We start from the raw sequence: 17,661 nt of genomic DNA on the forward strand, positions 1-17,661 counted from the left end.
AGTTCCGATGGTTCGAGACGCACGGAGAGGTTATGCGGCGGCGAGGCCTCGGACTCGGCTAACGCCGGGGATATCATCTCCCGCGCTTGGCCTCTTGTCAGGCACGTCATTGACAACTTTTCCTTCGAGAAGTCCCCGTCGTTCTCGTTCCGTCAAGGCTGTGCTCGGTATTCAGCATGCAGGAGCACTTTTGCATTCTTCGGCCTTCCGTTCTAGGAAATACTATATGGGCCTAATTAGGCCTATTGGGCTGTCCAAAAACTCCACAGTTTTGCATAGGGATTCACACGTCTGACACTATGGCCTTGCTTTGGGCTTCTCTCAATCCCTCGTGCCTTTTTTTTTTTGGGAGAAGAATAAAACTTCTTTAAGCAGGTTGTTATTGAACCTCGGTAGAAGAAAAGGCATCAAGAACCCGAAGCTACAAAAATTACTACAACTTAGCTGCTTGTCAGGAATGTTCTCACTCTGGCTCCAGTTTCAAAAGTGCAACCGTGAGTTCTCTACACTTCTGTGCCGTGATGGGGCACAAATTGAACACCAGGAAAACGAATACAGCTCCTGAATACTGCTCATCATACACAGAAAGTGCATTCACTTCCATGGGAAATACAGCACTCTTCAGAAAAACAAGGATTTCTCCATGCATCTACCCCTTATAAGAAAACTTACGAGATATACACACCATTATATACTCGTATTCCTATATGTTTGCTCACAGCAACGATTCAAGCACACTGTGTAGGAAGACTTTTAAGGAACCCTCTCTAGTTGCTAGCTAGTATACACTCAACGTCTAGGAAGGCCATCAGTCTCGTTCGCGACTACTTACAGCGTAACCGAAGGAATCCCAGCAGCAGGGTCATGTATGCCTAAGCTTTGAAGAGAGGCAAACTGGAAGACACCTTTTCTTTACTTGATCGTTCCAGATGAGCTGCTTCAGTTCATGGCCGAAGTTGGTACGACCAACTCCCTGTAATCTTTGCGTATGCTCCATAGGATCTCTGCGCATCGCCTCATGCTCGGTCGGTTCCTCTTCGTTGGAGCTAAGCATTGCAGAGCCAGCTCGTACATCTTCTCGACTGCCAGATTGATCGCGTCGGTTGCTTCCAGATTTGAATCCAGTGTTTGGATAGCATTGCCCTCCACAAATTTCTCCATTGCCTATGAAAATCGTACAATAGTACATGGAGGAAGCACAATGAAACCAAATGTATACTCTTTGCCAAGACATAATACTGCATAACTGTTTTCTCTGTTTTTCATCAGATAATGGAAACCAATGGAGATGCAAATGTAATGTTTAGAGTGAAAGTAAACTAACCCATTTTGCGGTAACACGCTCAATTATTGCCCTCTTTGGTTCTATAGGGCGCCTCCCAGTAACCAACTCCACCAACAGGACTCCAAAGGAGTAGACATCACTCTTCTGATTGAGCTGGTATGTTCTGAGATATTCTGGATCAAGATAGCCTGCTGTTCCTTTGACTTGAGTAGAGACATGGCTAGCATCAGTTGGAGCCAGTTTGGCGAATCCAAAGTCAGCAACCTTGGCTCGACAATTGTTCATTAGGAGAATGTTTGAGGATTTGATGTCCCTGTGGATGACTGGATGGTCTGCATGGATGAAATATATGAGTCGGTATTTGATTTCTCATGATCCAAGCGATTAGATATCCAGAACTAATTTATTTAAAGTTAAATTTCTTTATATGAAAGTTAAGGCATGCAACAAAAAAAGTCTGCAGTCCATCATCCGCAGATCAAGCCCTACAATGCCCAAGCAAGTTCGTAGTATCCAGATTTGGCTTCAAGATATCTAGCTTAGGAACTTGCATCTAATGGATACCTGAAACTTTAGCTTAGATAGTCACTAGTGGCCTGGGTCTAAGCCAGTCACAAACTTGTAGACAGCGGGTTTCCAGTGTCAGTTACAAGATATTCTTTTTCACAAAGAGTTCTCTATGGATGCATAGCATGTAAAAATATCAAAGGCAGTACATACAGTACTGTTATGAGCGTAGTGTACTGTAGTACAAAAAATAAGAAAGAGATATTTATCCAGTATCATTCATGTAGGAAACCTATTGCATTAGGGCAGGTTACCAGGCAGTACCATTAAAATGGGGAATGAATGGAATAGATGGACATACTAACGAGAGAACTCTCACACAGAAAATGTTTGTTCCTTTATACCATTTAGGGACATGATGAAGCAGGTAAAAAATAATGTTTGGAATAGAGATATCATCTCTTCACTGTTAGGATGCCTCATCTGCTGGTCTAATTATAGGTTCGATAGTTCAGTCCCAATTAAATATTGGCTGGTTTCCTATTAGGATTAGAAATTATGAATCTTGTATATTTGTTATATGAGGTGTTCATTATTCTTACCATGGCTGTTCCAGCAGTACCCAAGGCCGGTTTCAGTCAGCAAAGGTATACAGGCATAACAGATGATAACTTTTTTTAACTATGAATGCTACAATATCATTTCTGAACTAAATAAAAATGAAGCCTTGAACTATGCCAGCTTTAGAGGTCTTTTCTGAATTTACAGATAAATAATAGAACGTAAAAAAACAACTAATCTGCCAAATTAGGGGACAAAATGCAGCTGAAAGAAGATATAAAAAATTAAGAATTTCATATTACCTGAGTAGGTATGAAGATAAGTAATAGCATGAGCCACATCAATTGCAATATCCAATCTCAGTGAGAACTTCAGTAATTTACCATTCAGACCTGCATATGGTTAACCTCATGTAAGACACAGTACAAACCATTGCACTTCTACTGCAGAGGAGTCATTGACATTCTTACAGTCAAGGTGTTCTCGAAGATTCCCATTGGGAACATACTCCACAATTATCAACTGCTCACCACCAAACTCCAGGTACCCATGAAACCTAACCAAATTCAGGTGCTCAATGCGTTGCAATGTCTCAATCTCGTTCCAGAACTCACGACCCATATGTTTGTCATACACATTCTGAAAAGAAGACAACCCATATAGTCTTGTAGCAAGAAACACCTTGCACAAACAGAACACAAGAAAAAAGAACAAACCTTCTTGGCGCGTTTGACGGCAATGAGAGTACCATCAACGAGCTGACCCTTGTATACAGTCCCAGAACCACCCTGCCCAATCTTCAAGTTTGGCGAGAAGTTCTTGGTTGCTTTCTGGATCTCTGACAAGGAGAAATTTGTGCTGCCAGGGATCTCCCTATCCCTATCTGAAGAATTCCTGTGCATGGGACTATACAGTCCTCTAACTGATCGCTTGCTCTCAAAAGTGCTTCCACTGCTAGAACCATGTGAGCTCACCGACTGTGAGACTGCAAATTTAACATAGGTAAGTACCTGAACTGCTAGAAGACATATCGATAACACGTGCTGCAAATATAGTCAAAAGCGTTTACGTGTATTGCTCAAAGAATTCAACAGCATCCATTCAAGGATAACTTATCTCTACATCACTAAGATATTTCATATCATGAGAACTTTGAACTAAACAGGGAAGGGCGTAATTCACCGTTCTTTACAGGCTTTGGAATTCTCCTTCAATCAGAGAGGATTAACAAATGATACCTTGTGGTAGGGGTTCGAATATACTAGTATGGTAACTCATATTAATTTTTTTTACCAATATGGGCCCAGAACCGTGATCAAATGGTGACAGATGGAAAACAAACAAATAAAAAACCACAAAGTACAGGCAGGTGAAGTGTCGCACACGTGCGATTAAAGTAAAGCTCTGTATTTCTGCAGACATGCTACAAAATGCATATAAGAAAAGCTGCAAAGGTAATCTAAGATCAAAATCAGATCTTTTTACAACAAGGCCGGAAGTAGTAAGCACCAATTGAAGAAAATGTCTCGAAAATTGTTCATCGCACAAGGGTTCTTTTCCAGCATTAGCACACTATAAATACTATAATCTCAAAAAATGCGCAAAAAAGGACTAGCTTGCCCGGCAAAAATATCATCTTGGATTGAAAAAATACCTCAAAGTACAAAAGCAGTGGAGAAATGGAGAAAGAAAAGGGCGTGAGCATACGTACGTTGTTGGGAGGGGTGGAAGTCCTCGGACAAGGAGGTCTCCGGCGAGCGCGTCCCCGTGGGGACGAAGCAGGACCGGAAGGCGTCGAGGAAGGACACCCCGCGACCGCCACCGTTCACGGAACGCTCGGAGGCGGACGATGCCGTGGTGGCGGCGGAGAAGCGGGGCAGGTCGCCGCTGCCGCCGGGATCGCTCCGCCTCCCGGCCGAGCCGCCGCTCCACATCTTGGCTCCTGGATTGCACTGCACGCGTGGCGAGGGGGGCAGCCGCGTGCGGAGACGAAGGGAGGGGGAGGGGGCCTTGCTGCCTTGGAAAGCGGCGGTTTGACGATGACACGGAGCAAGGAGCCGGGAGCGAGAAGGGTCGGAGTCGTGGGGTTTTGCGCGCTCTCTTCGGCGCGTCAAGGTGGACTGGGGGGGTGTGGGGGCGGGGAGACCAGTGGACGTCCGCTGCAACTAGGCTCAGCCCAAAAGTTGAGCAGCGACTTACCATGACTGGATATTTATAATTTTATGAAAAAAAATAATTAATTCTCTAAAATTCACTGAAAACAACATATTTACACTAGGTCCGCCCATGAGCCCAACTGCCCCAACATATGTTGTTGTTATGGGCGAAATAGCCATTTTCCTTGCTCCAACTTTCACCTCAGGTCCAATTTCATCCCTAAACTATTAAACCAGCCAATGGAGCCTCCTATTTTTCTTTTCTAGGTCAATCTAGTCCCTAGTCCGATGTGTCATTCCTCGTCCATTATGTCCTCGATTACTCTTTTTCTTTGCCAACAAATTCCGAGTCCATCCACTACTTGAAATAGCATGCCAGATTAAAGACGTATATTTACATCTACCGGACCAGACTAGAATAGTAAATACAGGTAACTAAATATGTTTCTCTCTGAGATTATACGTATCCACCAAGCCAAACTAAGATAAATTCAGACAACCAAACACACCTTATGCTACTTAGTTACTAATGATGTGATTTGTTTCCTGCATGAGAGTAACATGGCTCAACGTGTATGTATAATCTCATAGAGAAATGTGTTTGGTTGTTCGCATGCACTGTTCTAGCCTAGTCCAGTGGATGTAAATATACGGCTGTAGTTTGGCCCGACGGATGCAAACTCATGTATCCGTCATGTAGACGGGTTCACTTATAGATGTCACAAATTTATTTTTATACGAGTAACTAATTATAGTCTCAACTTTTACATCTGCTCGTACGACTTCATATTCGATCAACTAAATAAAATCACAATTCAGACTATCTAAATAAATATAACTAATTAAACACTTTTTTTAATAAATATGACTTCGCTCAACTTATTTCGTTAGCTTATGTATAATATAATCTATAAGAACAACCGATCATACCGGCACACCAGCTACCATTCTACCAACGAGTGGTCAACAGCACGTCGGCAGGTGACTTCTTCCAATTTCTATTTTGGCACTAACTACGAAGGATCCACGCCGAATTCCTCGGTCGCGGGCTCGCGGCTCCCGTGACGACTTCAGGAGACGAACGCTCGTGTGCCCCAGCACCAGCGCGCGGTGAGCCGGTGACCCTGGCTGCGCGCGGGCGGGCGGGCACACGCGCTTCGCTCGCGCGCGGTGGCCCGGCGGCGTTGGGGGCGCAGCGAGACACTGCATGCCTTGCCTTGGCGAGCGCGCTCCGGAGGCAGGAACCGCGTTTCAGGCCACGTACGGAAGCATCGCCTACGTACGTGACGTCTAGGAGGGGCTCCAGGACAAAGCTTAATTTGATGAATACCATGGTAGCCCTGACGCGCATAGTCAAGCTCCGACATAAATCTGTTAGATCTACGGAAGAGTTTGGTGTTCGTTGCGGCAGCACGTAAATCCACTCGTCCCAGGTCGAATGGACGATGCGACATCAAAGCAATCTCATTATATTATATTCATAGGAATAAGTTAAAGAGATCATGACGAAAATTGTCAGATAGGCCTTGGACGAACTTAATGCTAAGAACGGATGGTACTTCTATTAGAATAATTCCTAATAAATCTGCCCACTAATAAATTTGCCCACTGGGAACGAGCATGTGGCCCAATGGTGATAGCACCGGTGGGTATGCTACCCGTGTCCAGGTTCGATCCTGAGGGTGCCTCATTTATTTGGGGACCGGAGGTCACTTATTTGGCCAGTCTTCAAGTAGATACAGAGTTGATCGATCAGTATTTAAAGATCTTATAGGGAGCATTTTACTTCCTACCCTTATTTAATAATTCTTAATAAATTTTAAAAGTTTATTATGTGAATGGAGGTATTATTCTTTAGCCTCATTTTGGTAATAGAGTTGAAGGTGGACCAATTTAAAAAGAGTTGTGTTATCCACTCCATTAACTCATATTGATGGAAAGACAAAAAGAACACGCACTCACTCTTCTCGCCGGAGAGCATGGGCACATGACACGTGTAAATGTTTCATTAAAATTGGGTCCAGTAGCCTCACATTTACGACATTCTTTTGTAATTTTTATTGTTTTACTAGGGAGGAAGATTGTCAACATTGTTATGACTTATGAGATACTTAAATCGCATTGGTTAAAATACATCTCAAAGACGTGGGCTTCTCTATATATACTTACCGGCCCATCACAAGGCATATGTGAGTTAAGATTTTTATATCTTTCTCTCTTTCGGTGTAAAGAATAAATGGTCTCTTGTCACGAGAGCCTACACCGGTAGATGACAGCTAGCAGTTGATATTTTTATGACCATGATCTCATTGTGCGACCAGGAAGGACTCACACAACCAGTCCTCTGATCATAGATGGAAACATCACGACTAGGCCTTGTTGGTCGTAAGGCAGGTACACATCTAACCAATCTAATCGTATTTAATGGCATACACTCATGCGTTTTTTTCCCATGTACCCTTTTGGCGAACGAAGTTGTAAGCCAGCGTAGAGACGGAATGACCCGTCCCGTAGCATTAAATGCTACGGGATGGGCTGACAGGCGAGCATGATAGGCTAGCAGGCAAGCGTGACGGCATTTGGTAGATAGGACAGGGCGTGCATGACGATCAAGGCAAATCGGGTGTGCCCACTCTCTGTAATGATGAATTAGGAGTAGCTATTTTCGTCAGATATAGAGCAGTCATCGTATTTGGTACAATCTACTTGTATGTACACATCACCTCCTGCTATATAAATGGGGAAGGACTGGGCTTATAAGGGAGACACTCTGGATAAATTTATCTAATTCATAAGAAAATACATATGACCTAAAGTTGTTATGCAACAGGAGACCTAAACCTAGATAAACTCTGGTGTTCTTCAGTTCCTTCGATACACATATACTCACCAACAGTCATTATAAACATTAATCACGCACCTATCGTCCGGCATACCCCAATCGCCAGATACATTATCAGAGATTAACCTAAACACTCTCTGTTGTGTTACCATATCTAAACTACTCTATCTCAGTGCCGATGTGCCACCAATGTTGAGAGAGCCGATCTCTAAAACTCTCGTCCCTCAAAAACCTACATAGGTTGATAGTGAATCAGGTTTTTAGATAGTGTCATCACGATGCTGGCTGATTATCTGCCTTCTTTCACTGCATTGCTCGCTGACTTCTTCAACGGATCCGACTCTATGACAACCACCGAAGGAGCCCTCCCCTGTTATTAGCAGTATTATTGATCTAGGATATGCCACGATGGAACATGTATATGCAATAGGTGTATAAAGTGTATTTGTTCTGTTGATCATGCTTTAGATTCGTTTCTTTCTGCTATTGTGAACATGTGGTTTACGTGTGCGATACATCTACCGTTTAGATCAATGGTTTACACAATGATTATGTTGTTTATGGTGATGCTAGTTCTATTATCTAGATCTAGTTTATTTGCAGTAATATTTTTATCATTGTTTTAGGAATTGAAATAATCACAAATGCGCATGTATTCCAAGTTCCAACAACGTGCGTTTTCCTAAGGTAATTAGGCCTGATTGGACCCTACAACTCTCGATTGATCAGTGAGAGTACGGGTGCTCAAGCTTCAGCTCGGAGGCCCTATATTTTTCTCTTCTTCAGGAACTTGAGTATCGCTCTTCCTCGGACACGGATCTTCTGCAGTCGTCACTGGCAGCTGCAGAGAGCTGCAGTAGAGCGCATCAGGAGAACACGCTACAGTACCCGGTGCTACAGTATAAATCCACGGTGCAGTAGAACCAAGACACTGCAGCTACAGTAACATCAGTAAACAGTGATTAATTAATACCGAGACTGTAACAGCAGACTCATACTACTGTGTAAACAGTATCCTCTGCATTAATGTCATTAATGCAGAGGATCCGTGTCCCTCTTCCTCATCCTATACGCTGATGTGATACGCACTGGGCTATATATATATGTTCCTTACACCGAATCTAATTTTTCATCTTAGGACGAAGCATACTGACAGCTGGAGATGCTAGAGTGCAATCTTAGGTTGCACGAATGCACATGGACAGCTGCTGGTAAAGTACGGAGTGGCACCTTTTTCTTGTAGGAGTAAAAGGCTATATTTGGTACAAGAACTGTTGGACTGTTTGCTCCAGCGACCAGGCGTGACGAGTGAAGCGTACAGGCCACGGGATCAAACAAATTAGCAGCGGTACATGAACATGGGTCATGCAGAACAAAACGCTCAAGTGCACGAAGCATGGCTGGATCGCTTCCGTGGATAAGTTTAACCAATTTATAAGAAAATACAATAGATCTAAGACGGTTATCAAAAGATTTGAATTCAGATAAATTCTAATATTCTTAGGTTTCTTTCACATACACATATCCATCAACAGTTACTAAAAACATTAATCCCGTATTCATCGTCCGACATACCTGGATACATTATCAGCGACTAACACTTGACAGTTGTTGCATTAGATAAGTACATGTTTTTATGTTCGATAAGTGTTGATAACTCGATTGAGCTACTATGGTCGAATCCATGCAACCTGTGAGTCTCGTTCTGAGGACCCTGATCACCGCGAAGTGTTTATCATAGGGTACAACCCAAATGAGCTCGGTGTGCTTCAAATTTGGGATATCAAATTAGAGTCCAAATGCTCCAAGATTCAACACAATATTTGCATGGCATACCATGTAACATAGGCACTGTCGATGAGTCTCATGCCTTACGTTCAAAGGGAAACCAGCCTGGTACCAAATAGTGAGGCACTCCGATACAACCCCCTCCGCTCCTTGCCATATGTTGCCGCTTCGCGCTTAGTAGCTTCGCTACAAGGCTATGACGTTCGCGCAGAAACTACAGACCGTGCGAATGCTCCTTAACTACCTGCCGGTGGCCATGTCGGAGGATTCGCTAGTAGCACCATGGCTAAATGACCTCGCCTTCTTGGTAGAGACCGTCCAACGCCAAACTGTGGTGACAAACACCACGTCCGGTACAAGCACTAGTGAATGTCACGATCACCAAGAATCGTAGCAGACCACGTGACAGGAAAAATTATGTACTCCCTCTATGATAAGAAGTGTTTGTAGACCCCCGCCGTGTTGTAACAGCAAACCCACTGACCTGCACAATGTTCTTTGGCACTGACCTCCGTAGCATGATCCAAAACTAGAGAGCTGACTAGGAGTAGAAAGATCATGCTCAACCAGAGCAAAAAAATGACAAACAACCATACAACTCATCTCCCGATCACCGAGAGGCATCAAACTCCTCCACCCAATCATCAGAGCCGCGATACCGTCGTCTCTCTCCAATCACGCGCCATCACCCATCAACGACCGTTCCCTGTTATATGTCCGCCACCCATCAACCGCTGTCGTCTCTTCTTCAGAACTTGAGTATCGCTCTTCCTCATCCTATACTCTGATGTGATACACACTAGGCTATATATGTCCCTTACACCGAATCTAATTTTTGATGCTAGGACGAAGCATCCTGACATGCTAAGCGCAATCTTAGGCTGCACGAATGCACATGGACAGCTGCTGGTAAATACGGAGTGGCAACTTTTTCTTGTAGTAGTAAAAGGCTATATTTGGTACAAGAACTGTCGAACTGTTTGCTCCTGTGACCGGCCGACCGACTCTGGCTGGATCGAGCCCCACGTTCCCGCTCCCCTATAACTACCGCGCGCCGCCGGGACAAACGCGCCCACCGCCTCTGATCCCCGGACGCCGCGCGGGCCGGAGCGCGCGAGTCGGTTGCGGGTGCGCGCATCGCGGCCGTGCCTGGCCGCTTCGGGCTCGGCGATACCTCTGGGGTCTCGCCTTGCGGGTGTTCCCCTGCTCGGGACAAATCGAAACCCACCCGCCCGTCTGCCGGCCCCTCCTCGATTCCTCTCGTCCGCTCTCCGTCCCCAAAGCCCACGCACCTTTGCTCGGGTGGCTCGCTAGGGTTCTTTTCTGGCCATGTCGTACCCACTTGTCCCCGCCTGACCCGATTGGCTCGGCTGCTGCTGCTGCAGCCTGCGTAGCCAGTTTCCAAGTTCCAACCCAATGGAGGAAGACGAGCAGCCGCAGCCGCCGCCGGAGGGGGAGAAGGAAAAGGAGGAGTCGGAGCCACCCCGTTGCGGGCGGCACCCGTCCCAGCTCCTCACCGGCATCTGTTCCTTCTGCCTCATGGAGCGCCTCTCCTCCGTCCGCGACCACCCCGAGGCCGAGATCGTCGAGGTCGGCGCCGCGGAGCCTGTCGAGGGCTCCGGCGCCGACCCGGGCAAGCTGCGGAAGACGCTCATGCTGCTCTTCCAGCTCGACGACTCCAGCGGCGGCAGTGGTATCGCGCATCCGTCGGAAGGGAAGGACCCCCAAGTAGCGGAATTTCGGGTGGACTCTGGAGGAGGAGGAGGCGGCGGAGGACATCGAGGGGGCAAGTGGAAGGGCGGCTCGTGGTTCAGGTCGATCTTGCCGAGGAAGGGGATGCGGTGGAGGAGGAACGTGGGCTCTAGTAAGGAGCCCTCGGTGCCGCCGCGGGAGGCGGCGGCGGATCCGAGCGGCTGCAACGGCAGCTGCGGTGATGTGCAGGTGGAGCGAAAGAGCTTCCGGCGCTCGTACGAGTGGATGGTGTGCCGGGAGCCGAGCAGAGGCTCCCCGGAGCCACTCCGTCACTCGTGGGACGGGTCGATGGTGGGCAGGGCCTTCGCTTGCTCGTTCGCCTGCTTAGAGGAGCCTCCGGATGCAACGAGGAGGACGAGGCGGAGCTATGCAGAAGAGGCGGTTGGGGAGAACCGTGTCGGGGTTGCAGAGAGCAGGAGTGGGGGGCACTCGGTTGATGTGGGCAGCGAGGGGCGGCGTTTCAGGGGAAGGAGTTGTGGTGAGACCGGGATGGAGATGACCGTCTCTGGTGTTGGGAGACGGAGGTCCAACAGGTGGAGCAGGGTGTGGGATCGGAGCATAACAAGTCCACTCAAAGAATTTGTGAGAAAGGGAGAGCATGTTCTTGAGCGGTCCCTCTCGGAGTCCAGGAAGGAAATCCGGAGGGGTAAAAACGCAGAGGCAGCAGACATCAATGGTGAAATTCAGCCTGGCGGTAGTAACGAACATGGTTCAGGCAGAGCAAGCCAAGGAGCAATCAGAAGTTCACAAGCTGCATCTAAGGGGGATGCACAGAATTTCCGCACAGATTGGCTTAAGAATAAGGAATGTAAGATTGGGAGAAGCAGGAGTTTGCATTATACATCTCCTGGGAACTTGGAGAATGGGATGCTACGGTTTTATCTGACACCAATGAGAAGCACCAGAACTGCAAACAGGGGGAGGAGGAGAAACTCACGCATGTTTGCCACAGGACTTTTCGGTTTCATATGAGTGGCTGAAGTAGAATATTAGCCCATGCCATGTGTTTTAGAAGATGGCAGCAGCAGAAGCAACTTTTCTTTGCAATCTACTTGGTTTCTAAGGATTGGCAACATTGTAAGTCATTCCACTATATTCTCTTGTAGGACATTGTTAAGTCCCAACTTAGACTCAAGAAGCTTCAGTGTTAGTTGCAGATTTGCTGATCTGTTCTTTTAAGATGTTTCTTATAGATGGAATCTGGACAAATCTGTGCAGATTAATATCACAATGTAATTATTTAAATTGAAAATAATATTTGTATTATTTGTTCTGAGAGATCTGAATTTTCAAGTCTCGGTGAAGATATATGATGTTTTAACCAAGTTGCGTCCTCCTAATCATATGTATGTTTGTCAATGGTTGAAAAAATTTACAAGCCTCAGAATTTTCAACTGTTGTTATTATATATGATTAGCATGTAACCATAGGAAATAACCGGACATCACAGACCGCATGCTACAATCTACATGAATAAGGCAATAAGCTGCATTGAAAGTTCCTGTTGAGCCAGTACTCCTCTTTATGTTAGAATTTTCTTTCCTACATTTAGTCGTCTATGAAATTTCTACTACTGTTCACATTTCTGCCGTTATTACATTATAACCATTGACCCATGTTGTTCATTGGTCGCCTATAAATGGCATGGCTAGGTTTCACTCATGTGGGCATTTATCTCCTGTCGTCATTCTCAAGGGAATTCTTATAGGTGGGGTCCTCGGTCCTTCTGCTGTGTGTAATGCTTGCATGCGGATCTTAATCCAGTTTACTTTAAGGCGATTCTTCTTGTTTAGTCAAGGTTGAGTTGTTGTTTATGTTTAATCTTATTGGATCATACCATGATAGGCCATTTGCTATGAATTGAAGTTCCCTTCTTTCCGTAGATCAACGCCTAAATGACCCTTGTTGGTCTTATATTTTTTATTAAAAAGAAAAAGAAAAACAGGGCGAGTACATTGTATAACCAATTTGCTGTTTCATTCAATTGTCTGTGATGATAGTTCATCTCTGCCTATCTTATATGTTAAATCTGGTAAATTTCTATCAAGATGTAAACATGTGCCCCACTTATATATCTATAGAATTGTAGAAGTATGTAATTCTAATGAACCTGCAAGCCTCCTGATTAACTTTAAGTTTTGTTATTACTAGGGGTTCTGGGAACATATTACTGTGCTGTTCAACTTATACATATGCAGCCTTTTCCTTTCCTTTTTGTGTGTGTATGTTGGGGAGCTTATGATATTGATTGCTTTCAAAGCTTATTTAAGTACTAATTTTTATAAATATGCAGTATGCTACTGACAGTCTGGCACATGAAAAAAGCCAGGCCATTTATATTTTGGAGTTAACTGTAAATAAAATCTGTCCGACTACTCTGTCCATGAAGTTTTTGCAGATTACTCTGTCCGACTACCCTGTCCACAAATGTGATGTCCACTCGCACATTCAGTCCCCTCGGCCTTCTTTCGCCATAGGCTGTGGATTCTGCACAAGCATCCTTTTAGCTGCATATTCATACTATGCTGTCTCCAACTAACAGTTCCGTTCTGTTCATGCTTCCTGGAATCCTGGTTTGCACAGTACTTGTAGAAATCAAGCTGCGGATATGGTCATTTACACCCTATTTTGGCGGGGGCCGAATGCTACCCTGCTATCAGGTAGAGATATGTCTGAATAAAGTCAGAACACAACCAGATGATCCAATCATTCTCGGAGCAGCCCAGTTGATTTTATTTACAAGACAAGGAAATGCTAGAAGCAAATGTTCAGTGTGAAGGCCAAGCAGAAGCTCCAGAGTGGACTGGCAAACCTGACTATTGATCCAGACAGGTTGGTATACATGGGGAAACCAACTTTACCTCTAGGGAAAAAAGATCTAGTATTGGCCCTTGATACCGGAACAATAGGTTCAAGCAGGCCAGATGAGTGTGTATCAAGGTCCCAGGTTCCATTGATCGTGTTTTCCATGTGGCACAGGAAAGGATTAGACTTAGTGGAGACGTGGTTCAGCATGTCTTGAAATGGGATTTGACCACGGGTGAGAACAAAGCAATATCGTGGACAACGGGAGAAGATAAGTTCATTGCCATTGTTGAAACAAAATTTCCTTCTTCACAGAATTTTTTGGGATGAGTTTTACCGTGCCCTTCCTTGCAAGGGTAGAAGTGCTATCACAAGTGGCTACTACAATGTCTTCGTCCAAGAGCCCACCAGGCATACTACAGATGCCATCAATAGTGATGATCACTCCATTCAGCCTGCCTTTATAAATTCCTTTCCTCGAGGCCATGGGCGTCGTAAGTTGAGGTCTGATAAGCTTTTGTTGGCAATGGAGAATATTTAGATTGATGATCTTCGATGCCCTTTCAGGTGGTGGGCTTAAATGCTTTGTATATGGAATTGCTATAGTGATGTAGTAGTTTGGCTCTGTTATTTCGTCCTCCATGATCCACCACTTTGATGTAGTAGTAGGATGGACTGATTCTTCTGGATGGGATCATGGGACGATAGAAACAAACAGGGTTTATTGATTGCGACCATGGAAGGCCTTGATATCCTCAAGAAGTCCTGAAAATCTTGTAAAATATATCTTCTAAAGGAAGTCAGGAAATTTCGTTGACTTGCGAGCATGTATGATGTGCTTAGCTGTTAAGAGCTTAATTGTTTCCATTTCTTCCAAGTTCCAATGCATTGGCTGAGTCAGTAACTTATGTTGATGCTATGGAATTGCTTCCTCTACTAGAATATAGTTCCTCTCAATCATTCATCAAATCAAATATATTATGATTTGTTTTGATGTATTTCTTTACCATTTTCATGTTTAATGGATTGTGCTCTGTTCCTCAGCACTTGAAAGCTGATGTTCCCTGCCCATGGTTCCGCAGAATACTGCAAAAAATACGCCAAACCAGAGGATGCTGGTGTAATCCCAGAAGACAAGTCCAGCGAGGAAGAGCTTAGCGAGGATGAAGATGACTCTGGCGATGAGGAGATACTGGACAAACCAGATCTGTAGTCACGTTGGAACCTATTCCTCCGCCTAATCCGCATACAATGCTTATTGCAGCAACAGTAATCAAACAGTCTCTGAAGTGAACGTTCCCGTGAAGTCTGGATGCCATGTAAATAATTGTACGTTCATCTTCTCTAATATTATTGCCGTCCTCAATTGACCAATTTGATTTCCAGCAGCACTAAAATTTCCCAAAGTACCATGATTGTAGATTTCTGCATTAGACTTGGCCGGCTGCTTTAATATCTGTGCGATTGTTAAAAGAAGCAAAGTCTACAAATTAGATGAACGATAGTCATGTAGGAAGATTGCTCGTTTGAAATTCAAATGGTGGTGTAGACATTTTCTTCCGTGGCGTCGAGACATTGTCTGACGATGCAGTCTGTAATGCGTGAACTGGTAAAATGGGGGATCTCTTTTCTTGTTTTGGAGACTAGTGCCTGAGTGCATCGCCGTTTCATTAACGGCGGTACTATATCTAATACGCAATATCTCTACATCATACTGTAATCTTTTTTATAACTGTCGATACCATAGCCCGTGTTAAGATCAAGAAGTGATCTTTCATTTTTTTTAACTAGCAAACGAGGAGTTGACGTTGACGAGAGAGAGAGAGAGAGAGAGAGAGAATAACCGTTCGTGTCGTTCGACAGCGGTTTGGTTAGCCACGAGAGAATGGCGTGCCGAGTGACACTCGCCGCCGCCGTCCTCCTCCTGTGCGCGGCCGCGGCTGGGGGCGAAGCGGGTGACCGGGTGCCCATCCCGGACGATCTGCGCGACGTGGTGGACGACGACTGGCGCCACTGGGGCGCGGCACCCGCGCAGGGGCAAGGCCGCGGCGACGGCCCGCCGCCGGACCTGTCGCGGATGGATCCGGCCGCCGTCCAGGCCGAGCTCATCCGCCACCACGCCGGGCCCTCGTTCGGCTTCGTCAATCTCCGCCCCGGCGCCCCCCGCTCCCGGGTGCGGATCCCTCGATCGCATCCGCTCCCGCGCGCTGGTTGTTTTTCGTTTGCCGGTGGCGTTGAAATTCTGGACCTTTTTCTTTCTTTCCTTCAGGGGAGGATGTGGTGGGGATCGCGGCGAGGTGGAGCAATGTGTTGCGAACCGGATCGGTGGAGGCCAAATTCGTCGCCGTTGATTTTGGGACGCTCATGTTCACCATGGAGAGGGGCAAGACATTCTAGAGGTAGGTGCTTGCTTCCTTTGGATCGATCATTTCTCTTGGGCTTGATCTGATCAGTTCACTCGAAAGATTAGACGTTGAGAAAAAAGTGAACAATTTACTTCAACACTCCCATTCATGTTGAGACTTTTTTTGTCCAAAAGTGTAATTGGTGGACTAAATTAAAGGTGGCTAATATACTTCAGCACTCCTCTTCACGTTGAGGTTTTTTTGGATTGCGATGTGAACTTGAAATGGAATCAATTAGCTTTCTCTGAATTGCGTTAGCTATGTTTCGAACCGGGGTCTTTTTGACTCTGATACCATATTTGAGCCAATTCATCCAAAATTTAAGTTAAATGGAAATTTGGGAAATTTAAGCAATATGCTTCATCGATGTAACGTCTATCACGGATTACGAGCTGGATGAGTGGTCATACTAATCTACGCATATTCCATGGCCTATATGGAAATTAAAGAGAAATAACTCCTCCACACATGACCACTGGCATTATGGTTCTAATGTATTTACATCTATGGTAGAAACTAAACATTGTCATCGTTATATATGAGAATAGGTAACAAATATGATTCGTGTTGGTGGTGAGAATTGGAATTGAGGGGTATGTCCAGAATTGGTTGTAGTTGTCAAGCTATCCTACCATTTTTACCATTTTTAGAGCGTAGGATGTGAAATCGAGGGCTCAAACTATGGGGAAATATGATAATGCGAGTAACGATCCATTCACGGTTAGCTTGGCCTTTCCTTTCCGATTTCCTGATTTTTTTTTTTATTTCTGTATTTTGTTTCAGCTGAAAGAGTTCATCTTGAGCCAGGCGGAGGCCTACGAATTCAAGATTGGTGATCAAATTTTTCGCAGACCTGGAGACCCACCCTTGAACCCAGTTGTTGATAAGATACAAAAAGAGGAGGGATAAGTCTAAAGATGAACTGTAGATTCATTTGCTAATTTGTAATGCATGTCCTGTAGATCCATTACTGCTTCATTCGGTTGTTGATTCGTAGATTCTCCCGTACTCCTTCACAGTTTTGCTTGAGTAGCAGCTATAGAGTAGCATGTGTAATAAGATACTATTTTACTATCGTACACGATAAAAAGTAGTTCTCTTTACCAGAAACATTGCTCCGTATGCTCTGTGGAAGTAATGGAGCTTCGTAACTTTTTTCGCCACATTTTGGATGAGAGGATTCAATTTCCTTTGATCACAAGTATTCAGTCTCGCGATTGCAAGCTAATGACCCGATCCGTACATGCTACTTCATAAACAATTAAGCATGCAGTCTTTGTAAATTGGGTTGATTGCTTTAGCACAAGAATAAAAAATTTATGTGCCTTGCAGACGCAACTTGCTGTATTTCGATCTTGACCATTTCGAGCCAAATGCACATCGAGAGAAGAAGAGTGCACTGCAATCATCGCTGAACTCGGTCGAAGAGCCAGAGTGAGCCACACGAGTAATGATGGCTGGCCGTCTGGCGTAAACAGCGACCAACAGCGACGCCATTCCCCGTCAGTGAAGGCTAGCGTAGAGAGCACCGGCAAACAGGGACGCCATTGCCTGTCCAAC

General features: G+C 45.1%; 2 protein-coding genes and 1 pseudogene across 4 annotated transcripts; 2 read left to right on the forward strand and 1 right to left on the reverse strand.

Annotated features, from left to right (window-relative positions):
* Nucleotides 1-578: 578 nt before the first annotated feature.
* Nucleotides 579-4,448, reverse strand: LOC133916914 (calmodulin-binding receptor-like cytoplasmic kinase 2). The gene is made up of 6 exons (XM_062360803.1): nucleotides 4,065-4,448; nucleotides 3,070-3,338; nucleotides 2,824-2,992; nucleotides 2,656-2,745; nucleotides 1,325-1,617; nucleotides 579-1,164 (listed from the first exon to the last, which is right to left on the reverse strand). The coding sequence occupies exons 1-6, from the start codon at nucleotides 4,285-4,287 to the stop codon at nucleotides 940-942; spliced, it is 1,269 nt and encodes a 422-aa protein (XP_062216787.1). The 5' UTR covers nucleotides 4,288-4,448; the 3' UTR covers nucleotides 579-939.
* A 5,717-nt stretch (nucleotides 4,449-10,165) lies between these two features.
* LOC133916915 (uncharacterized) lies at nucleotides 10,166-15,070 on the forward strand. Of its 3 annotated transcripts, XM_062360805.1 has the most exons (3): nucleotides 10,166-11,968; nucleotides 13,475-13,723; nucleotides 13,871-15,070. In XM_062360805.1, exon 1 carries the CDS (start codon nucleotides 10,556-10,558, stop codon nucleotides 11,861-11,863), a length of 1,308 nt encoding a protein of 435 aa, XP_062216789.1. In that variant the 5' UTR covers nucleotides 10,166-10,555; the 3' UTR covers nucleotides 11,864-11,968; nucleotides 13,475-13,723; nucleotides 13,871-15,070. The 3 variants fall into 3 exon arrangements, with proteins under 3 accessions (XP_062216789.1, XP_062216788.1, XP_062216790.1); XM_062360804.1 differs by having other exon boundaries at nucleotides 13,475-15,070; XM_062360806.1 differs by lacking the exons at nucleotides 13,475-13,723; nucleotides 13,871-15,070 and adding an exon at nucleotides 12,544-13,450.
* A 455-nt stretch (nucleotides 15,071-15,525) lies between these two features.
* LOC133914513 (uncharacterized) lies at nucleotides 15,526-17,343 on the forward strand (annotated as a pseudogene).
* Nucleotides 17,344-17,661: the final 318 nt, after the last annotated feature.

This window comes from Phragmites australis, chromosome 4 (assembly GCF_958298935.1).
Source record: "Phragmites australis chromosome 4, lpPhrAust1.1, whole genome shotgun sequence".
In the NCBI taxonomy this organism is placed as follows: domain Eukaryota; kingdom Viridiplantae; phylum Streptophyta; class Magnoliopsida; order Poales; family Poaceae; genus Phragmites; species Phragmites australis.

Bases quoted from the DNA above. Each gene is read 5' to 3' on its own strand.
- LOC133916915 (XM_062360804.1), top strand. From the start codon at position 10,556: ATGGAGGAAGACGAGCAGCCGCAGCCGCCGCCGGAGGGGGAGAAGGAA.
- LOC133916914 (XM_062360803.1), bottom strand. From the start codon at position 4,287: ATGTGGAGCGGCGGCTCGGCCGGGAGGCGGAGCGATCCCGGCGGCAGC. The intron at 3,339-4,064 runs GTACGTATGCTC...TTAAATTTGCAG, and splicing joins CTTCCACCCCTCCCAACAAC to TCTCACAGTCGGTGAGCTCA. The intron at 1,618-2,655 runs GTAATATGAAAT...TCATCCATGCAG, and splicing joins TTATCTTCATACCTACTCAG to ACCATCCAGTCATCCACAGG.